Source organism: Zootoca vivipara, chromosome 8 (genome assembly GCF_963506605.1).
Source record: "Zootoca vivipara chromosome 8, rZooViv1.1, whole genome shotgun sequence".
Taxonomy (NCBI): Eukaryota; Metazoa; Chordata; class Lepidosauria; order Squamata; family Lacertidae; genus Zootoca; species Zootoca vivipara.
Genome location: NC_083283.1, coordinates 36,217,733 through 36,242,163, shown reverse-complemented (window position 1 = coordinate 36,242,163; position 24,431 = coordinate 36,217,733). Strand labels below are relative to the sequence as shown.

At 38.8% G+C, this 24,431-nt stretch overlaps 1 protein-coding gene across 4 annotated transcripts in view; it reads right to left on the bottom strand.

The window, feature by feature from the left end:
* Nucleotides 1–24,431, bottom strand: part of TOX (thymocyte selection associated high mobility group box) — a 201,965-nt gene that overhangs the window by 75,443 nt on the left and 102,091 nt on the right. For all 4 annotated transcript variants that reach the window (XM_035125638.2, XM_035125639.2, XM_035125640.2 and 1 more), the window contains exons 2-3: nt 21,600–21,665; nt 4,637–4,879 (exon numbers count right to left, since the gene is read on the bottom strand). In XM_035125638.2, coding sequence (XP_034981529.2) covers nt 4,637–4,879; nt 21,600–21,665 — 309 coding nt within the window. The remainder of the gene's footprint in view (nt 1–4,636; nt 4,880–21,599; nt 21,666–24,431) is intronic.

The following is a 24,431-nucleotide window of genomic DNA, read 5'->3' as shown; positions in this document are numbered from 1 at the left end:
TGATGAGGCAGGAGGTGAAGCCTTCTCTTTCTGTTCCTTCTCTCTCTCCACCATGTCAACGATCAAGGAAGACATGTCTAAGCAAGATCCAAGCTTAGATCACTTGTTTGAAACTATCTTTATTTTCTACCCAGGCGTATTCTGCCTGTGTTCTCCTTGCTGCTGCTTGGATAAATGCATGAATCTGACCTTTCGAACATTTTGTAAGTAAAGCTTTTAAAACTTACTTTACATTGTGTGGTCCTGTTGATGCTAAGAGGGGTAGAAAGAGGGGGTGGGTGCTGTTTGCAAGCAGACTAAATGAGATAAAAGTGTCTAACAAACTGTATTCCTAACGTTATACTGCTGCTTGACTTTTATGAGTTTAAGCTCTGCTACTGGGTGCTCTCCCCTGCTGTAGAGTGAGTTTAGCTCTGTGTTTTGAATCCAGGCACCCAGCTGATTATTTTGTTATTTACTCCCCACATTTGGGTCACAGGGATGCTGTTTTCTATCACACTGCAAGCCCTGGTTTTCAGCATGACACAGCAATCAAATGTAATCAGCCAATCAGCCAACACCAGGTGAAGGTATAAAGCACTCAGAGTTCAGCTCACACTTATGGGACACAGAGATGAAGTGGTGGAAGATGTGTGTGTGAGAGAGAGAGAGAGAGAGAGAGAGAGAGAGAGAGAGAGAGAGAGAGAGATGGTCAGAAGTTTCTGATGTGTTAAAGGGAAAGTGGTACCGAGAAGGGAGAAAGTCAGAAATCCTTCTGAGTACATGCAAGCCGAGATCCACAAGTAACTTGAGCTTAGCTCAAACTATAACAAAATGCTGCTGTTGTTACACACAGCAGGCATTTCTTACATAAGGTTCACTACCACCAGTTACAAAAAATAAAGAATTTTATGTTACATGAGACAGAAAAATAAAGTAGAGGTGTTCCATTTCCTCCAGTGTTTTGTAAGATGCTTTCTTTAGTCCCCTCATGAAAATAAAAAATAGGCATCAGCTATTGGTGCAGAAATGTTATATAACTGTTTGCAGCCTTTATTGCAGCCAATATGATGGAAACTAATGCTGTGATATTGAGTTTCTGTATGAAGAAACTGAATCCCTATAATATTTATTTTATTTTAAATTAATGATTTCATTATTCTGAATCTGGTAACTTTATCTGATCTTTGGTGCTTTTAAAAAAATCAAATAACATTCTGACATACTGAAAAATTTATATAAAATAAAATGATGCAAACATTTAAGAATATTTCAGAAATGGAAACAACAATGGTCCACTTTGAAAGTGGTATTATTCAATATGTCATTCTTTCCTGTAAGCAGCAAATTGGAAATGCTACAGTGAAAGCATCTGAATGTATTGATATGCTGCATTTGCTACAAACTTATAGAAACATTTCTACTTTAGTTTCATGTGTCCTCTGTTCTACCTATTGATGTAATCATTGTCAAAACACTTGTTCAGTAGCCTTTAGAATGCAAAGGGAGCTTTGAATATATGCTAAGCTAGATAATAAACCCGCATTATCCCAGCTTTTGTTGCTAGTACAAAAAAGAGCATTTCAGAAATAAATCCATCACTTTTACTGCCTTTTACTGTCTTTTTTCACTTTAAACATCACAATTTAAAAATTTAAACCACTCAGATAAAGTGAAATCCATCTTATCTTCTCCTTCTTTAGTTTCCAAAATATGTCATAATGTTGAAAGAATATGTGCTCTATTTTAACTGCCATGCAGATAATAGACCTTTAAAAGAACGTAGATGTTCTTTGGTACAAAAAAAAAAAAAGAACCTTCGTTCCTTACTTTACAATAAAAAACCCCAAAACCAACCTTTTCCAAAACAACCATTGTCTGTGAATGAGGTCTTATCTCAATACAATCTAGTAAGTGCTACGGTATATTGAATTGCTTTGGACTGATGAGCTCCCAAGAACGAGCTCAGACTGCTAAAGAAAAAGGAAAGGTGTGATGGATGATGGATTCGGGACTTAGGCAGGGAAAATGAGGTTTAGTTTTAGGCAGGATAAAAGAATTTTAAGATATAGAAGGAGCACTTGCTGAAGAGGTCAGCTAGGTCATTGGGGACTGTGAAGAAAAAGTGGGAAAGAAAAAAGTTCCACTGCAAGTTTGGCCAGGATACAAGAAAAAGAGTAGTGACAGAATTGGGGCTATAATAGCTATTATGACTCAGTAGTTGGCAGCTAATTGCCTACTTCATCTTTGGATCCCTACCCCACATAATCAATCACATGATGTGGGGCACACAGACCACTTGAATGGCAATACCCATCAACTTGGGGTGTGTGTGCTCAGTTATTTTATGGGGGGAGGGACAAAGGAACCTTGGCCCCTAGGAGTTGGTTCCATACAGTTTTGTGCGTTATAATTGGAAAGAAAGTTGCTTGTGTGAATCACGGATGATTCTGCCTGTACCCTTTCCTGTAATATCTGTCACTAGTTCCAGGGGGCTAGTCCCTATCAATTGCTCCACTGCTTGATTCCTGCCTGGATGACATTCTTGACGACGTCCACTGGCCGAGACTGAGGTTTTAGCCTTCTGAGAAGTGTTAAGGCGGGGCTCTGATGAACTCAGAGAAAGAATGAATTAAACAAAGATTTCGCTGTGCTACATTTTATTTATTGTACACCGCCTAGAGAATGCTTTGATATGGATTTTTCCAAAGGGAAATTATCCAAAGGGAATGGAAATTATTAGAGGAATATTTAAGGAAAGAGGGATTAAATTCGGAATTGGTGGTATGCTTAAACTAAGATCCGTACAAAGAGATAATATATGTTAGGTTAAAGTAAGAAAGACTATCCGGAATTGGCCGGAAAGGAAAGTGGGAACGTAACAAGTAAGAGGAGGAGTATATTGTAAAATAACAGTGGACAGACAATCGGAAGCATTTTTTATATTCTCTATACTTTAATTTTTATTTTTATCTGTGTTTCTATTTGTATCTTTAATTTTTCATTGTTTTTTTCGGTATGCATTTATATTTTATACTGTACGTGTGGAAGTATTAGTTTTGTATGCATGATTAGTATAAGATATGATTTATGTAAATTTGTGAATGAGGGATTTTCGAATCCTTTTCCCCCCCTTTTTTCTTTCTTTTTTCTTTTTCTTATTTGAGGACTTTTTGTTGGTTCTTATTTTTGTATTTGTTTCTTTCTGGTTTTGTTATTATGTAATCTTAATTTTTTTGAAATAAAAGTATTTTTAAACAAAAAAAAGAGAATGCTTTGATATGAATGATTTTATACATTTCCTAAAATAAAACAAATAAATAAAAACCCTGTGATTAAATAACAATGATCACACATAATTCAAGGGAAAACAAACTATTTGAGTCTTATTAAATCATTTTTCTCCCCTTATGTTTTGAGTTTCTATTTGCCTGCCTTACTTTAAGATCTCAAAAGAAGGTTGGCTACTTGCATCCCTTGGCCTCCCTTTCCTTTCCCTTGCTCCAGTTGCTCAGTGCAATGATCTATAAGCTCTCAAAGTTCTATTGTTCCCATTTCTTTGCAAGAATCAGATATGAAGCTTCAATACTTAAGGGAACACTCAGCTTCCAAACTCTAACTTCAATACAGAAGGGGTCACGTCCACGAAGCACTGCTGGAGCACTTTGTTGAAGTGCCAGATGCTTGCCCTTACCTTCTCCGGGTACTTTTACTATTTTTTATTGTTAAGACCCTCCATATCATTCAGATCACTTTCCTTTATGTAAAGCTGGGATAGCTTATTTTATATGTAAGTTGAAACTGAAGCAAATTTGAAGTAGTTCCCAAAATTACTAAAAATAACCTTTCACCCAGTAAAATAGAAGGACTATGGTCAAGCTCTGACCTCAAAAGAGAATTGAAAATCCAGTGGACTGTCTAGTCTCAACTATTTTCCAACACTGGAATGAACAACATGTGTGATAATAAGAAGCAAGAAAAAGCAGGGCCAGCTGTGGATTTCTTGCCACAGGTACAAATGTGATCTATGGTTTTCTACTGTGGATAACTACTTTGGACCATATCCAGTCAAACTGAAAGAACTCTACTTGTGTCTCAATGTAGGTTTAAATCTAAGCAGGTGATGTAACCAAAAAATTTACCAGCCTGGTTTGGAAACTATAAATATTTCCAGCTCACAATGCTTAGCTTAATTATGAATCAAATACATTTACCTTCTAAGTTTCCACTATGAAGCCTAAACCAGGGTTTTCCCTTCCTCTCTCCCTTGTGTTACAGGTACCAGGAAGCCTAAGGAATAGCTCTCTACCATATATCCAGTACATTTGAGGGAAGGAGTGGGATGCCTGATATCTGGGCCCCATTCTTCTCATCAGGAGAGCAACACATGCTAAATGTTTCTGGACTCAGGAAGAGAAACAAATATTTTCTGATTCTTGGCGGGGGGTGGGGGCAGTTTTGTTTGCCGAGTCCAATTGTTAATTGTATCAAGAAGAGTTCACCAGCCACTATCTCAAACCACTGCATATCAGACATAATCTATTAAGAAAGCTACATATGCAAACCACAAAGCAGTACTAGATGCGTAAATTCAATTACAGAAGGATATAAGGGCACTTGAAACATGCTTTGAAAAATATGTAGATAAAAGTCTTACCACCGACAGTGAGTTTGAAAGGAGTGTTCCATCTTGGCCAAGCATATTGGAGACTGTGATTTCAGGTAGGTCCATGTTTTGTGGATGGAATGGAAGCAGGCCATTATGGTTGATAGGGTGACACAGTGAAGGATAACCAGATTCTGTGTCATTCAAATGTACCAGTGAATGGTCAGGTAATGAAGGTGGAGTGATGGGAGGTATGTTAAAATCTTCACTTTCTAGACTCGGGCCAGGAAAAGACTGTGGAAAGATGAAAAAGCAGAGTTTCAGTTAAAATGTCATGAACCCTAAGCCTTAAGATAGGGTAGGATAAAAGGCAGCAGATAAATAAGAACACCGCAAACCTTAAACAAAATGACCAGATTCCCTTTTCAAATCCCATAGAGTATTAAGCAGTCATTTCTGCATTGGAAAAGAGACCATTTTAAACACCCTTACACTGTAATAAAGCAATTGCACTACTGTGTGTAGAATAAAAATTGCCTCAAAGGCATAAAACCTTTGATATTTTCACAGCTTCTATTAGATAGAAACCCCCCTCCCAAGCAGCTGAATTCAAGAGCCCCATTACAATTTTCTCAGAGTCTTGATTGGGTTGAATACCCTTTTCATGGGAACTTTGGAAGTGGAATGCAATTTATGAAATTAACATTGGATCAAAAAGACCTCATAAGATTCTCTGCCACTCAAGAACAAAAATAATAGAAGTGGGGGGAGGAAGAAATGTTGTGCTTCAATGTTGCTCTGAGGTGTACAGGAGAAGAATACATTATTCAGCTGTACTAGAAGAACCAAATTAACCTAGAAACAGAATGTAAGTCTGTTTACGATACAGTTATATGGGTATCTACAAGTGGATTCAGCTCTATGCACATTTGCAGGTTCAAATGTTAACCTTACACACATACTGTATACACCAATCAAGACTGTTAGTGATATCAACTTGGTCACCCAGGACCTACAATCTGTGAACCGTCCTGAGATATTATGATGAAGGGTGCATATAAATCAATCAATCAAACAAATAAACAGTTTTGGGAGAGAATGTGAATGGTGTTGACAGTATCACCCACTGTCCACCCAACAAATTAATGGTACTGACAACTCCTACCCATAGCTGCCAAGTATTCCCTTTTCTCGCGAGGAAGCCTATTCAGCATAAGGGAAAATCCCTTTAAAAAAGGGATAACTTGGCAGCTATGCTCCTACCATCTGTTTGCAGCAGTAGCTCTCATGACTTTCAGTCCAACAACAGGAGTTGGATGCAGCCTGGATCCATGTACATAGTACTGCTTCCAGGCCTGCACTATCCAGCTGGATCAAGTTGTATATTTGTAACCACATTCCAAATTACAATTATTATTATTTTTACATACAAATTAATGTAAAGTCATCCACCTAAATGATAATTTGATTGCTTAAGGTCCCCGTCCCCCCTTCCTGCTGGCTGGTGGTGTTAATTAGGCAGATGGTAAATATCCAACAGAAGCAGAGTAATAATTTTCTAAATAACAGTGAACCAAGTGAATTATGCTGGATGTCAGCAAGACAAAAGAAAACTTGTTTCTTTTCTTCTTCAAACGTTCAGAATTATGCTGTGTTTGTTTTCATCAGCACAAAGTCCTGTAAGTGTATTCTTATAATTGGACTACCGTATTTTGTGAAAGGGGCTTGGGCATGAGAAAGAGAGAGAGTTGGGTAATACAGTAGCCTTTAAAACTGTTGTAGCAGCATTAGAACACCTGAAATTATTCTGCCTTCAGGTGCATGTTTACTGAAGCACTGTTTAAAGCAAGCTTCCCCAACCTAGGCCCTCCAGATGTTTTTGGACTGCAACTCCCATGATCCCTAGCTAGCAGGACCAGTGGTCAGGGATGATGGGAATTGTAGTCTCAAAACATCTGGAGGGTCAAGGTTGAGGAAGCCTGGTTTAAAGCCACAGCAACGTGGCTTATAATGCTCAAGTATTCCTGAATGACTTGAAGAACATACACAGGTATAATTTGCTTTCTCCCGAATTCTATCTCCTTTCAAACTCTTGCTTCCACTCTGCCTACTTTGCTTCCATTCTGGCCATATTGTGGCCAAGGGGAAACTGCAATGGGCAATGCACTCGGATACCCCACAAAGGGTTGTTGTTATAATTGCTCTCCTTTACTTGCTTAGCCAGAAATATGACTTAGATCAGGGGTTAGAAAACTTTTTCAGCAGGGGCCTGGTCCACTGTCCCTCAGACCTTGTGGAGGGCCGGACTATATTTTGAAAAGAAAAGAAAAGAAAAGAAAATGAATGAATGAATTCTTATGCCCCACAAATAACCCAGAGATGCATTTTAAGTGTTGTTGTTGTTGTTTAGTCGTTTAGTCGTGTCCGACTCTTCGTGACCCCATGGACCATAGCACGCCAGGCACTCCTGTCTTGCACTGCCTCCCGTAGTTTGGTCAAACTCATGTTCGTAGCTTCGAGAACACTGTCCAACCATCTTGTCCTCTGTCGTCCCCTTCTCCTTGTGCCCTCCATCTTTCCCAACATCAGGGTCTTTTCCAAGGATTCTTCTCTTCTCATGAGGTGGCCAAAGTATTGGAGCCTCAGCTTCACGATCTGTCCTTCCAGGGAGCACTCAGGGCTGATTTCCTTAAGAATGGATAGGTTTGATCTTCTAGCAGTCCATGGGACTCTCAAGAGTCTCCTCCAGCACCATAATTCAAAAGCATCAATTCTTCGGCGATCAGCCTTCTTTATGGTCCAGCTCTCACTTCCATACATCACTACTGGGAAAACCATAGCTTTAACTATACGGACCTTTGTCGGCAAGGTGATGTCTCTGCTTTTTAAGATGCTGTCTAGGTTTGTCATTGCTTTTCTCCCAAGAAGCAGGCGTCTTTTAATTTCGTGACTGCTGTCACCATCTGCAGTGATCAAGGAGCCCAAGAAAATAAAATCTCTCACTGCCTCCATTTCTTCCCCTTCTATTTGCCAGGAGGTGATGGGACCAGTGGCCATGATCTTGGTTTTTTTGATGTTGAGCTTCAGACCATATTTTGCGCTCTCCTCTTTCACCCTCATTAAAAGGTTCTTTAATTCCTCCTCACTTTCTGCCATCAAGGTTGTGTCATCTGCATATCTGAGGTTGTTGATATTTCTTCCGGCAATCTTAATTCCTGCTTGGGATTCATCTAGTCCAGCCTTTCGCATGATGAATTCTGCATATAAGTTAAATAAGCAGGGAGACAATATACAACCTTGTCGTACTCCTTTCCCAATTTTGAACCAATCAGTTGTTCCATATCCAGTTCTAACTGTAGCTTCTTGTCCCACATAGAGATTTCTCAGGAGACAGATGAGGTGATCAGGCACTCCCATTTCTTTAAGAACTTGCCATAGTTTGCTGTGGTCGACACAGTCAAAGGCTTTTGCATAGTCAATGAAGCAGAAGTAGACGTTTTTCTGGAACTCTCTAGCTTTCTCCATAATCCAGCGCATGTTTGCTATCTGGTCTCTGGTTCCTCTGCCCTTTCGAAATCCAGCTTGCACTTCTGGGAGTTCTCGGTCCACATACTGCCTAAGCCTGCCTTGTAGAATTTTAAGCATAACCTTGCTAGCGTGTGAAATGAGCGCAATTGTGCGGTAGTTGGAGCATTCTTTGGCACTGCCCTTCTTTGGAATTGGGATGTAGACTGATCTTCTCCAATCCTCTGGCCATTGCTGAGTTTTCCAAACTTGCTGGCATATTGGGTGTAGCACCTTAACAGCATCATCTTTTAAAATTTTAAATAGTTCAGCTGGAATATCATCACTTCCACTGGCTTTGTTATTAGCAGTGCTTTCTAAGGCCCATTTGACTTCACTCTCCAAGATGTCTGGCTCAAGGTCAGCAACCACACTACCTGGGGTGTACGAGACCTCCATATCTTTCTGGTATAATTCCTCTGTGTATTCTTGCCACCTCTTCTTGATGTCTTCTGCTTCTGTTAGGTCCTTACCACCTTTGTCCTTGATTATGGTAATCTTTGTACGAAATGTTCTTTTCATATCTCCAATTTTCTTGAACAGATCTCTGGTTTTCCCCATTCTATTGTTTTCCTCTATTTCTTTGCATTGCTCATTTAAGAAGACCCTCTTATCTCTCCTTGCTATTTTTTGGAAATCTGCATTCAGTTTCCTGTATCTTTCCCTATCTCCCTTGCATTTTGCTTGCCTCCTCTCCTCCGCTATTCGTAAGGCCTCGTTGGACAGCCATTTTGCCTTCTTGCATTTCCTTTTCCTTGGGATGGTTTTCGTTGCTGCCTCCTGTATAATGTTACGAGCCTCCATCCATAGTTCTTCAGGCACTCTGTCCACCAAATCTAAATCCTTAAACCTGTTCCTCACTTCCACTGTGTATTCATAAGGGATTTGATTCAGATTGTATCTTACTGGCCCAGTGGTTTTTCCTACTTTCTTCAGTTTAAGCTGGAATTTTGCTATAAGAAGCAAAAAAGGGATAACTTGGCAGCTATGTGTATAGAGCTTCTCCATCTTTGGCTGCAGAGAATATAATCAATCTGATTTCGATGCTGCCCATTTGGTGATATCCATGTGTAGAGTCGTCTCTTGTGTTGTTGGAAAAGAGTGTTTGTGATGACCAGCTTGTTCTCTTGACAGAACTCTATTAGCCTTTGCCCTGCTTCGTTTTGAACTCCAAGGCCAAACTTGCCAGTTGTTCCTTTTATCTCTTGATTCCCTACTTTAGCATTCCAATCCCCTGTAATGAGAAGAACATCCTTCTTTGGTGTCATTTCTAGAAGGTGTTGTAGGTCTTCATAGAATTGGTCAATTTCACTTTCTTCAGCACCGGTAGTTGGTGCATAAACTTGGATTACTGTGATGTTAAAAGGTCTGCCTTGGATTCGTATCGAGATCATTCTGTCATTTTTGAGATTGCATCCCATTACAGCTTTTGCCACTCTTTTGTTGACTATGAGGGCCACTCCATTTCTTCTACAGGATTCTTGCCCACAGTAGTAGATATGATAGTCACCCGAACTGAATTCACCCATTCCCTTCCATTTTAGTTCACTGATGCCCAGGATGTCGATATTTATTCTTGTCATCTCATTTTTGACCACATCCAGCTTACCTCTATTCATGGTTCTTACATTCCAGGTTCCTATGCAATATTTTTCTTTACAGCATCGGACTTTCCTTTCGCTTCCATTTTAAGTAAAAGGGCACATTCTACTCATGTATGATTCATGCTGATTCCTGGACTGTCTGAGGGCCAGATTTAGAAGGCGATTGGGAAGTTACTCTGAAAGTTAACCCTGCCCGGGGGGGGGCACCACTGAGCTGCTCTCCATAAATTTGTAAGCAATACTGTCAAAGTTGCAATGGGAGAAGGAAAAGACATGTGTGTCAAGTTCTGTGAATTCATGTATTCCAATCAAATAAGAAGAACTTCTTAGGAAGGGCCTCTCCTAACAGAATCTAGGATATCAATGAAAGACTGAGAATGCCTTGGGAAAGTCCCAAGATCCCTACATTCTGGACAAGGGAATTGGTCTTCTGTGGGTCAACAGGAGAAGCCCATCAATCCCACCTACCTTCAGTATAAGGTATGGCTGCCAGGTTTGACTCAGATACTTGCTAGTAAGTTTGGAGCTGAATCATCAGGGTATTCTACCGAAAATCTGTTCTACATGCCTTGGATGACTGAGTGGCTTGGAGATTCTAACCCAAACATCCATTTACCAAGATAAGAACAAGCAAAACATACAATCAGTTTGCTTCTTACTGAAAAAACAGCAGGGAAGCACAAGGAATTATTAGCAACTTGCGCTGTATATCAAGGAGAAAGTGCAAAAAGACAACCTTAACATGGTATCCTTTTTAGAGCTGCCTTATGGCAATGTAGAACAAACTAAACCACAAGTTTTAATGTTCTCAGCAAGCTACCTGTGACTAACTCACCTTCACCTTGCTACATGTCACACAGGGCTGGATCCTGAGAATGAGACTCATTATTGGAATGTAGAAAATGAGGGGTATAACCTATTCAAAAGGAATAGACCAAACAGGAAGGGAGGAGTAGCAGCATTATATGTAAAGGATGTGTACACCTGTGAGGATATCCATGATTTGAGGAATGGAGGGCAGGTTAAGAGCATCTGCATAATACATAAAGCAGAGTGAAATGATGGTGACTTCACTGTGGGAGTCTCACACGCTCACTTATTATATGGAAATCAACCTATGTTTTTCTGGAGATAGTTTAGACATAGTGGAACTGTGTTATAAATACTGGTAGGCAGCCGTGTTGGTCTGGCATAGTCAAAACAAAATAAAAAAAATCCTTCCAGTAGTACCTTAGAGACCAACTAAGTTTGTCATTGGTATGAGCTTTTGTGTACATGCACACTTCTTCAGATACACTGAAACAGAAGTCCTATAAATATTTCTCTCACAACATAATAGTAAAGAAATGCACACTATGTGGAAACTAACAAATTAGATAATTTCTATTTTTTCAACTGTATCAATGAACTTATAAAAGCAAGAACCTCACATCCCACCACTAATCTAAAACACAACTGAGATGTGTCAGTGTATCTGCCTACAATATCAGGTCTTGTGACACAACAGTATGCTATATCCTATAGGATCCAGTCATTCACATTCTAACAAATTATCAGGTTCCAGTATGTATCAAAGGTCAGCAATGTGAGTGAATTGCCTGACACAATACCAGCTAAGTGAGTCTAAACTATTGTCTCTTAACTGGACTGTAAAATATGCCCAGTAACACTTCATGGCAAAGCACAGAGCATGACTTAATAAGTGAAGCTAATATATAATAATTATAATGACATCCTGACTATCATCAAAGTATTTGAAAATGAAAAGATAGTAATTAAGTATAAATATATGCCACCTTTCTCCTCTGGGTTACATAGAAATGGCTTTGTTTCCTGATGCTTGTTCAATGACTAATTCTACCGTAGCTTGAATTCAATCACTAAAATTTGACTGCTTTCCAGCAGTTGCGATCCACCTCTCTTTCCCCATAAATCTATTAGATACTAATATTATTGACCATACTTTACTGAAAGAATGATATCAGTGTGGTAGCAAAATGCAACCTAATCATTAATAAGCTCTTTAGCATCTTCAGCGGGTCAAGCCTTGCAGCTTATACCCAATTCACATGCTTACATCATAGTGACTTCAATGGAAATGAGTATTTTTGTAGCTAGGAATAGACACTGTAGACATGATTTGTTAAAACAGGGAAAGCCACAGCATTATTCTTTCTGAAAATTAGGAGTATTGAAGAACCAAGCAGTGGTCAACGTTTTTCAACTACGCATAAAGAAACTAAGATAGTGTGAAACTAAAAAATCAGGGTTGGGGAATCTTTGGCTCACCAGATGTTATTGGACTCCAGCTCCCATCAACATGGCCAATGGTCAGGGATGATGGGAGTTGTAGTCCAGCAACATCTAGAAGGTGACAGCTTCTCTTCCCCTGACAATAATACATTACTGTACAACACTTCAATCTACTTTATAAATCATCTTAACACTCAGCAAAAAATGTCCAACCGCATCACTGATATGTCTAAGTCAATGATCCTGTAAAGAATTTCTTCTACAGTGGTACCTCGGTTTAAGGACACAATTGGTTCCAGAAGTCTGTACATAACCTGAAGCAAACTTAACCTGAAGCAAACTTTCCCATTGAAAGTACCGGTAATGGAAAGTGGATTAATCCATTCCAGAAGGGTCTGTGGAGTACTTAACTTGAAGCGTACTTAAACTGAAGTGAACTTTCCCATTGAAAGTAATGGAAAGTGGATTAATCCATTCCAGACAGGTCCGTGGAGTACTCAACATGAAGTGTACTTAACCTGAAGCGAACTTTCCCATTGAAAGTAATGGAAAGTGGATCAATCCATTCCAGACGGGTCCGCGGAGTACTTAAACTGAAAGTACTCAAACCAAAGCATACTTAAACCAAGGTATGACTGTATTTCTTTATTGGACAGACAACAGCAATAAGTCACAATCATTTAAAAAAAAAAAACCACACACAATAAATTAAGTCAAGCAGAAGTCATCAAGAGCATATTGCTGCAGAAGGTACATTTTCCCTGTGAAGTGTTCATCAGTTTCTTTAATTCACATTAGACAAAGAGCAGTGCTTCAAGCAAAACATTATTTTTCCACTTCAAGACCAGGAGAATGTTGAGTGCTGCATAACTGATTTTTGAAGCAGCAAATTCAGAGTCCCCTAAAAGGAAATAGATGTTTATTAATTAAACATGCCATTTGAATAGCTTCCCCAACTATTTTAATATAGGTAGTGACCCAACCTTAAACAGGTTCATCACAATCCTATGCATGCCTACTTACAACTAAGTCCCATTCAATTCAATGGCGGCTACTCCTGGCAGCAAATAGGATCATCTTATAAGATGGTCCTGGTTGCAGGCAGGCCCTCAAGCCAGTCCCCACCCCCTTCCTGGCATGGGTGGAGTAATACCCTCATGCCAGGGTGGCACCACAATCAGCCCAGGCCTCTTGGCCAATCATTTTGAATGCCAAATAGCCAATACCGCTAACATTTGCTATAATCAATAAAGTTGTGGCCTAAATTTTGCCCATTAACCTTAAATCAAAATTCTGTGTCAGTGTGAATTTCTTTATTCCAACAGGGGGGCTGGCTTGGTGGCCTTGACATGCAAAAGGAAAAAGCCATTCCAACAGACAGAACCCCATTTCCATGGAAATTTAAGGCAGCTAAATGGCTGCAGATGCAATAATCTATTCACTGATTGTACTAGGTAATTAGTAACTGTTACTCAGAAAGTAACCAAGCAGCATTAGCTCCTTGCGGTCACTGTTACAAACCATATGAACTGGACCCCTCACCATGCCCGCATCTTTTCAGTCTGATGAAATACCAGTATGGTCCTATTGCTGCATACATGCTACCTCTCTCCAAACAGTGGAAAATGCACACTGTTGACAAAGATACTAAAAGGCATGCTTGAGTCTTGTGGCACCTTAAAAAACTATCAAATGTCTTAAGCAATATATACATATTAATAACAGATTTGTATCCATTTACTCCTTTGTGCAGAGACTGGCCTGTTTGTCCAAGACAGAATGCAGAAGGACATTGCTGCCAGATGATGATATATATCACATTGGAAGATGAACAGGTGAATGAATCCTTGAAGTTGTGGCTGACATTATTAGGTTCTGTAGTATTTTTGCCCAAGTAGGTAAAAGCAGTAATGGCCAATGGGGAGCACTGGGCCCACAAAGCTGCCTAATAGCAGTAGTGTCACTGCCAGACACCAGGACTGTGAGGACAGGGTGGTGGTGAGATTGGGGGAGTCTAACCTTACTGCCACTGTGCCCTGCCCCTCACTACCCAGTATATGTCAGCAACACAACGTCAGGAGATTAGGTCTGTGGCACTTGTCCTCTACGCCAGCCACTCGTGGATACAGGGACAGAGTTGGTATCTGGGTTTGTTGCAGGGTTTGGTTTTTCATAGTTCGTTTCCAAAGTTGTACATATACGTAGGCCCACATATTTTTAGATAGCAATCTGATCTTTGCTTGCAACAATATACAGCACTACCAGGGACTAAGTCTTGTCCTTCCCTAATAAAGCTATCCAAAAGTAATAATTGAGTCCTGTCATATGATACATGCTTTTTTCTTTGCTTCTTCTTACTGTGATTTTTGGTTGTCTTTTATTCTATATTTAAAGAGATCAAACTGCACCTTGTTAGAACATGTGAGGTTCATGATGTTCCATTCCATTCCGAATGTACTTTTTTTGCATTTTAGAGTATTTTCCCCTTTCCCCCTTTTCTTTAAAATCTTTACTTCACTTTCAGCTATCAAAGTGGCACATACTGTATAGATAAAACAAGATTTTAAAAACCCATTGAAAATTATTTCCTTCTGCTCATTCTTCTTCTTTCCTTACATCAGCCATGCAGTCTGCCACCCATTACTTTTATATTTTAGTGTTTGTGAAGCATAGAGCTTTAGTATGAAAATAAATGTCCAAGTGATAATTTTCATCCCTCAACCCTGAAAGGACTTGAAAGGACCGGTAGGTTTTGCTGGAATCAATGATGCTTGCTTGCAAGTACTGTTTTATAGACCCGGTTTGTCAGATAGCCTAAGTTATACTGGAAAGAAACGCAGTAGAATTAATCAACGCCACACCATTAAAAACAATGTAGCAATCAAACTGCAGCATAAAAATATGTCTTAATATTAACATTGCTGCTACACAAAAATGTATATTATACACCACATTTAACCTGTCAGATGCTTCATTAGCATCTTTGACTTTAAAACTAGCAATGAAGAGGCTGTGCTTTTCATATGTTCTCATTACTGTGGTAGTCTTAGGCTGAAAACCTAAAGTCGCTTACTATGAAAACATTCCATACTAATGCATATCAGAACACATGATACTGTACTATGCAGAAAGAAAGGAAATTGGGTTTCCTGGGGTGAAATCCAGAATTATTCTTACTAATTCTCTATTAATTTTTACAGAACCGATTTTCTAGCTGAATTAATCTGATGGGGGGAGGGGGGGCAATGCACTCCAATATGTGAATAGGTGACTCCCTAATATGACAAAGACAGCTATATTTTAACACAGTCAATTTTTGCTTAGTATTATTTCCCTTTTGAATTCACCTCTATTATGCTATACAGTAAGCCTGAAAAGTACACACATTTAATTTGTGCGCATTCAGCTTTATGAGAGTAGCAAAAAACAACAACAACACACCAACAACAACAACCCGGGGGGGGGGGGAGTTATAAAGGGTAAGGAAAGAGACTGGGATTCTGGAGAAATGACTTTGGTAAACCTACTCCCCATTTAACCCAATGTGTTTTGACAACACACAGTTTTAGCTTTAGGCATGGTACCATATGTAAGTTGGGGCTTTAAAAGGTAAAGGAAAAGGGACCCCTGACCATTAGGTCCAGTCGTGTCTGACTCTGGGGTTGCGCGCTCATCTCGCATTATTGGCCAAGGGAGCCGGTGTATAGCTTCCAGGTCATGTGGCCAGCATGACAAAGCCACTTCTGGCAAACCAGAGCAGCACATGGAAACACCGTTTACCTTCCCGCTGTAGCGGTTCCTATTTATCTACTTGCACTTTGACATGCTTTCGAACAGCTAGGTTGGCAGGAGCTGGGACCGAGCAACGGGAGCTCACCCCATCACAGGGATTCGAACCGCTGACCTTCTGATCAGCAAGCCCTAGGCTCAGTGGTTTAACCACAGCGCCACCTGGGTCCTTACTGGACATTAAAACACACACACACACACACACAGTGTTGGATCTAAAGGTGACTTTCCACTCACAAACAGTCCTTTCCTACCAAAAGGGGCATCTGAATGGAAAGAGAGGGGGCAACTGTATCCAGTTCCATCTTCCTTTGTAATCCCCCATGTCACCTCTTATGCTGTTTTTCGGGGTGAGGGTGATATGAGCTGCAAGCAGGAAAGTAAATCAGTAAAAATCTCTTTCCATCTTAGGATGCAACCAATTAATTCAGAATTAGAGGTAAAACTGAGCAAAAAAAATTCCATTCTGCTATTGTCAAAAGAACTTCCATTTTCTGATTTTGACTGCTCTATACAGTTTTGTTGCATTGCTTCTCCACTGAGAACCACACAAAGGGAGCTGAAAAGACTACTTAAAAAAACAAAAACCCTTTATAGTCCCAAGTATCTCTTGGAGGAGAAGGAATCTGGTCTTGGGAACACAGTTATTGGAAGGAGTATTCTATTTAATCTGTAAAATTAGGGTGGATGAGAAAAAATTAAATCATTAAAGACTCGCAGGATGGGTAAGCCTAGTGTAAGAGTCCAGCACAGCATCTAACAGCTGAGACTGAGGACTGGATATGCAATCATTTGTACTTACAGTATATAGACTATTATGAGTACTACTGGTAGCTCTTAAGACATTTTTATAAACTGCAAGAAATATGCGAGCTATTAAAAGATATAATTCTGAAAAACAGACTGCCGTGTGAGCCGCCAATTTAAGGCAACAACATAAACAATAGTAACTTGTGTGCTCAAGTGAAGCATCTTTTTAATTTTGAGTAATGAAGATGTCAAGCCAAATGCTAGAGTAGTTTAACTTAATTAGGTGTCCTATTTTTCCAGGCAGCCTTTCATTTCCCATTGAAAACTCAGCTTGTATGCAAGGCAGCAAGAGCAATTTTGTCTGTAATGAATACCTCTGGGATTGCACAGAGTAATCATTTGAATGCTATGCTGAAGACGGGTTTGAGTAACTAGTTTGGGCTTGTTGAGATGCCAGACATTGTGAGATTAACTAGATTAATTTGTAGCCTCCTATCATTATTGTTTCACTGGGTCAAGGGTCAACAGGTCAAGCTCACTTTACAGAGGGAGCCTTTGCAGCAAGGAACAGGTCCATAGTCGTTTGCCTAATAAGTTGTTCAAAATACTTTAATACCCACAGATAGACCTAGATGGTCATCTTATTCATGAAGTTCATTCAATATTCCCCATGGTTGTTTATCTTTAAACTGCTGCCCTAGAAAGTTACCTAGAAAGGAGCCTACATTTTATGATACCTGCAGGGTACTTTTTACACCTGAACAAAAGCACAGAAGAACATACAGTGCATATTTTAAGGGGCATTTTATACTGGGTATGAACCATCCAAGGGTATGTTATCTCACGCAGAAAATAAAAGCAAGCATTATGAGCTGGGAGGAAATAACCCGAGCACTTCCCTGAAAATGTATCATTGGATGATTGATTTTCTGTTTGCCTTCTGCAAGATAAAATAATAGCTTTTGTTATTTTTGTTTTATTGATTAACAGAGAAGCCAGCTACTGCAGCTGATAAAAGTTGTATAACACATTATAGATAGCATACGGTGTTTAAATTAACATATCATTTTAATGAGGTATAGCCTTGCACAAAAAATAATAACTGTAATCCAGGTTTATATTGAACCATAAAGGGAAGGCATCAGACTGTCAATATCAAAGCTGTTTAGGATAACAAAAAAGTGTGAAAAATAAAGGGGTGCAATGTCAGGTCCGGAAGACCAATTCATTAACAAAAAAATTAGAAAGCAAAATCCTATCACATGCAGTGGTAAAAATTAGAAGGGAATTTGCCACATCTTATCAAGTAATTATAGAGCCTTTCAGATGTGTTATAAAGTAATTATAGAGCCTTTCACTGATTTAGAAGCTGGAATTGGTGAAAATTAATTCATAATCTCAAATATAACAATCATTATATGTTAATCTTAGATACTTAGGGAAACAGGCAATGCCCATTCCATAGGGCATCATGCCTGATGTATTCTCCAGGTTGGTGTTACCTATTCCACAATCACAACCAAGGGACTCTTGATAAAATACTATGGTCATCTTTTCAAATTTCTAGAAAATATTCAACTTTAAAAAGTTCCATGATATGTCACATGGAAAATACTATCAGGAGGTACACACAGATGACCATGAAAGATTACCATGAGGCAAAGGCAAGAGAGTCCCTAACGGGTGCACATTCCATGCTGTTTTAAATATCATCACACTGAAGTTCAATTATTAATGAAAACGTCACCATTTACTGTGTGATAATGAATATCTGAGCGGCGAGAATATTTTGAAAGCTGCCTGAGATGCATAACATTACAGCAGATATTTGTCACCAAGAATACAATATTTACATAGTATAAAATATACACAAGCTTAGCAGCATCAAACAGTCTTTTGGGACAAACTAAAAGAATATCATTATTTTTTATGGTATAGTTATACTTCTGGCTCATTTCCAAGAACAGCTTTCTGTGGAAATCATTTCAAGTCTGGAATTATGCTGTTTGCTTGCAGCAACATCACAGGAACTGTAGTGAGCCATATGTTGCTACTTAGCAACTTAGTACATAAGTCCCAAAGCATGTACTGATTTGAAAATTGAACAGAAATGATAATTGTCAAGTGATGCTGTGAGGCAAGTTGTCTTGGATTACCAAGCTATGCAGATGTTTGATGTTATACTTTTTTTCCTGATTGACAGTTGAGTTTTTACTTATGTTAGCCTAAAGGTGATGAATTGACTTTTAAGCCTTAGAATAAGGCCCTAAGATGACTCCATGAATATGAACACATTCTAGTAAACATAAGGAATTTGAAGTTCAGCTTTCTTAGTACATTCATCTTATTTCTCATTGTGAAGTATAAATTCATGAGAAGCAGCATGAACATTTTTCATCTGTGGAATTTTCCTTTCTTGTCATATTTTGAATACATGTATTTAAAGTTTAAAAGTACAGTGGTACCTCTACTTACGAATAACTCTACTTACGAATGTTTCTACTTACGAATGGAGCTCCGTCCGCCATCTTGGATGCGGTTTAGATAGGATTTTTTCTACTTATGAATTTTTAGATAGGGTTGCTTCTACTTACAAATTTTTTCTCCCAATGCATTCCTATGGGATTCGACTTACAATTTTTTTCGACTTACAAATGTGCGTTCGGAACGCATTAAATTTGTAAGTAGAGGTACCACTGTACTCTGAAAATGATTTACTGTTGTCTACAGCCTATACAGTGGTTTAATGCGTTCCGAACACACATTTGTAAGTCGAATAAAATTGTAAGTCGAATCTGTATCCACCTAGTATCAGTATCATTTGGTACAGAAAAGTCAACCTGGGGAGCACATACATCTTTATAATGGATATCCTCCCTAACATTGATAGCCTGCTCCAAATATCGGGGTTTCTTTTTTTATCTCTAGCCATACTTTGGAATAGTTGTCCTGAAATATATTTATATTTTTAGGGGTATCCATATACCTAAGTACTTTGCTTTATTACATATCCTCAGGCCTGTTATTTTTTCTAGATCTTAGATCTTTTTCCTGTGAAGATATATTTTTAACCAATAATTTTGTTTTGGTGGTATTCAATTTGAAACCAGCAACTTCTCCAAAGTTCTTAATCAGTTCCATTGCTCTCTTTAAACATTCTTTGGGAGTTTCGGTCATTATCAAAAGGTCATCAAAAGGTCTTAAGTTTATAGGATTTATTTCCCAAGGTTATTCCTTTAACCAACTGGTCTCCTTGAATCCAATTATTTAGGACCTCCATTATCAAAATGAAAATCAAGGGAGACAGTGTGCAGCCTTGGCGAGTCCCTTTACTTATTTTACATTCATCTGTGATTTCGTCATTAATTTCAGATCTGGCCTTTCAGATCTGGCAAAGAGATAGAAACTGTGACACTAAGAAAAAAACCTATGCCAACACTAAGGCTGCGGTTCAAAGAAGAACAAGAGAACTAAAAAACACCTGGTGGATAAAAAAAGCCCACGGACTTGAGCTTCTTGGCAGCAGGGGATCGCTGGTTCTAGCACCATTGAAGTTCTCCCTCTGCCTGCTCGCATCTTGCGAGCGGTGTCAGGGTCCTCTTCTCTGCAACCCAGCAATTCCATATTGTCTCGGGATACCCCCCCAAGACTTTGGGGTTCACTTAGCCCTGTTCCCCCCTTTTTTGACCTCGCTGCCGAACGGGTACACCCCGACTGCACGGGGAAAACGTGTCCATTCGTGAGTAACAACCTACCAGAAGTCCTCTAAATGTATAACCAACTTTTAAAAGTACCTTAAAATATCTCAAGGAAGTGATACCTGGTGTTTTAATATGCATGGTATAGAGCGTATCAGCAGAAGGAAAATGGCTCAGTTGGAAAATGTGGAGGTACATTCTTTGTTCAAAACTATTTAAGACAGACATAATGATTCTCTGAAAGGTAGCAGCTGCTTTGTAACAGCAATCATTCAGAGAGTTTGTACTTCTACAGTTTCAAACAAATTCAATTAGCCCTTGTGCTTCAAAGCCCTTAAGGCATGAACAAGATGATGCCTGGTTGCTTTAATCTAACACAGTACTGCTAAACTTGTCAAGACAGTTTTTTGGATGTAAAGGTTAAAAAAGAATATCCCACCCCCAATTTTTAATCAAACAGTTCTATTCAAAACTACGTGCAGAGTTTATAGCAGTCTTAGCCAAGCAAGTTCAATCATAGAAGTTCCAAAAGGCACTCTAAAATAAATTCAGCAGGCAATTGGGAAGTAATCTTTTGGGAACACATTCTTTTTAAACACAGCTTTAAAAAAGAAAATATTTAACATCATGGCCCAGTCATGTTAAAGTTTGTTTAATTACAGAATGAAGGGTATGTGGGTGTGTGGTATAATATATATATATATATTGAGAAAGAGAGAGAGAGAGAGAGAGAGAGAGAGAGAGTCCATAATATGAAAGTTGTAACATACTATGGATTATTACCTGCCAGGATCAGAAACAAATGTCTGGACAAGCCAGACATGATTCAGCACGAGCTTTCATTTGCTTTTTAGTATTTTATTGTCTGGTCTGTTTTGTAACTCTGAAGGTCTAAACAGGCCATGTGGCGGGTTTGAATTTATTGGGGGGAATAGGGTGCCCTTGCAATTGAATACACCAGTTCTTTAGACCAAACAGAGCTGAACGTGATAAGTTAAGCAATTTGTGGCACCTGTGGCTTATAATGATTAAGTTGTCTGTAGTCAGATAAACAAATAGCATGCACCTGTAAAGAGGATTTCCTAAAGGTAAAACAACTGCTTGGGAATGATCATGCTGGCAAAACAGCTGCTTGCATTCTGGAGAGCAAACGAAGTAGTGTCTTCAACAACTGCCAACTCTGGCGTTTTATCAGTGCTATCTCATTAGCTGGAAACAAGGCTTAAATGCTTTGTTTATAAATTATGATTATTTCTGATTGCAGCAGTTACTGATAGTGCCACTCATTTGCAATGCAACTCTTTGAATTTGTTTAATTACAATTTGAAACAAGGCAGAGAAGATTAATTAACCCACCTGGCTGGCTGGCACGTACTCCTGGGTCGGCTCTGACATACTCATATACATGTTCTCACCGTCAAACTGCAAATGAAAAAGAAATAAATATACATTTATTTATCTATCTATATGTGGATTAAAAATTAGCAACTTTGAATGCTTCTAGCGTCAAGTGACAAACGGTCGCTATTAAAAAAATTATAGCCTGGTTTAAAAGACATGTAACTGCAAGTGCACGTCTTGTCTTTAATGTTCCTGTTGTCATCCTTATTGACCCTGGATGCCAGTGATTAGGAGTAATTAGTGCTCTAGTAATTACAGCAGGCAATGAATGGTTCATTTTGTGGCTCATTTTGTGCACCATGTATACTTATTGCAGTAAGCAGTAGTGAATGGATTTTTTATATATATAAGAAAAGCAGAATAATGGAAAAGTTAAAAAATGGCTCTTTACAGAATATGTTTCAGTACTGATAAATAACAACTTATAATCAGTTAAATATTAACTTTATTAAATTCCCATTTAAAAATAAGGAGAAAGCTTTAGAAATTTGAGGTGGTAAATATATGTAGCTAAACAAAGACATGTTAAGGCAAGAGTTGATAGAGTGAAAATAAATTACTCTCTGCTACCATAACTGAAATTACCACCCCAAAACTGATAGAATAGATATACATTTCATGTTATTCAATACAGTTGTGTGATAAATCTCTGTCAGTGTAACATTACATAATCTATTATATAAATACCATCAAGTACACAGAACTATGAAATGAAGAGACGTTTTATCGCCAAGTGTTGTTTATTTCATACTTCGTATTCCACTCTTTAGTATGCATCTAAATGTGCAAGTAATTCTTAGTGTTTTCCTTCTTACCTTTAGAAGAAGGTTAAGGGAGAAATCCTGAGAATTGTACTATGCTTGTTAAAATTGTTTCTCCATGGTATTGGTGAGTATATTTTGTGCAATTTGTTCACAGGTGTAAGAGATCATATAAAGTTAGAGCAAGGAAGTAATGAAGTTTTTGTTTTGTTTTTTAAGTATGTAACAAGGAGCCAGGATTTTATCCCAACAGCATTCAAGTTACAAAACCTACCTTTTGTACCAAATCACTTTCCTGTATCATGTTATTTTAGAGTACTAAACAATGCAATCCTATACAGCCTAATTAGCATTAAGCTCCATTGAGTTGAATGGATCACAGTTCCAGGTGAATGTGGGTAGGATTACAGTTTTAATTAAACTAGTTTTTTTGGAAGCCTATCTGGCTTGTTGTATCCAGTGTTTGACTTGTGCAAAGCTAGCCTTTTTAGATTGCAATCTTATACCCACTGACCTGGGAAACACCACTGGACTCAATGGGATTTGCTTCTGTGTAGACATATATAGGATTGCACTGTTATCATCCTTGACAAAAATTAAAATGACAGGAGTTAAAATTGAACTCTTTCCCAGCTTCCTCTCCATCCTTGTTCACTCACACTTTTCCTGGAAACCATTTGCAGTAGGAGAAAGTAAAATCATTTTAATCTGCTGTACCTACAAGACAACAAACTGCCTATTACAAAACACAGCCCTAGACAGCCCAGAGAAAGTCCACTGACTCTGGAGTGAGGTTTTCTGAGTCACAATTGTTTCACATTAGCAACAATGTCTTTTTCCTACCTAATCTATTCTAGACCAGGCACCCCCAAACTTCGGCCCTCCAGATGTTTTGGACTACAATTCCCATCATCCCTGACCACTGGTCCTGCTAGCTAGGGATCATGGGAGTTGTAGGCCAAAACATCTGGAGGGCCGCAGTTTGGGGATGCCTGTTCTAGACTGTTGAAATAAAGGTAGCCAGGAGATAACTTTTGTGTGAGAGAGCTGTGGACTCAGTTCTAATACTGAATAAAATAATAATCTCTGGATTTGGAATGTGTTCAGAGGCACCCAGTTCTTCACTTCTAGCTGTATGTCTTTTGCACCACACTCTGGTTGGTAGATCCTGGATTTATAAAAACAAAAACAAAACCCCCTGTATTTCTAAAAACAAAAATCTAACAAGCCTGAAGTCTGCCCATATATAAATGTTCAAATTCAGATTCTTATGTGACATTCTTATGTGACATTCTTAAGCCATAAACCATTCCATTGCATTTAATGGAATCTACCTCTCAGTATGGGACTGTGCTGTTAATTTACTAGAATCAACTCATCAGCCAGACTGATGTCAATCCAAGAATACTTAACTGGTTTGACTATGCTTTCTTTAGCTATATGATACTTAGTCTGAGCTTATATAGCTGGGCTTCCAAGTGCCATGCTAATGCTAGTTGAAACCCATTGTTATATGAAAATTAATATGATACTTCAAACATGATAAATTACTTCTGACAAATTTTCCTTTCACATTAAATTGGTACTGCATGAGCAGTTGGGTGAAACCAACAAGAAGAGAAAGAAGACTATCAGGATTCTGCAGCATGATTCCTAGTATGACTTGAAATGAATGAAGGATTCTATACACCTTGTAAATGAAAAAGGTAGTATGCGGTTTGGTCAGACTCATGTTGGTGTGAGTTTGGTCAGACTCATGTTGGTGGCTTCGAGAACACTATCCAACCATCTCGTCCTCTGTCGTCCCCTTCTCCTTGTGCCCTCCATCTTTCCCAGCATCAGGGTCTTTTCCAGGGAGTCTTCTCTTCTCATGAGGTGGCCAAAGTATTGGAGCCTCAGCTTCACGATCTGTCCTTCCAGTGAGCACTCAGGGCTGATTTCCTTCAGGATTGATAGGTTTAATTTTCTTGCAGTCCATGGGACTCTCAAGAGTCTCCTCCAGCACCATAATTCAAAAGCATCAATT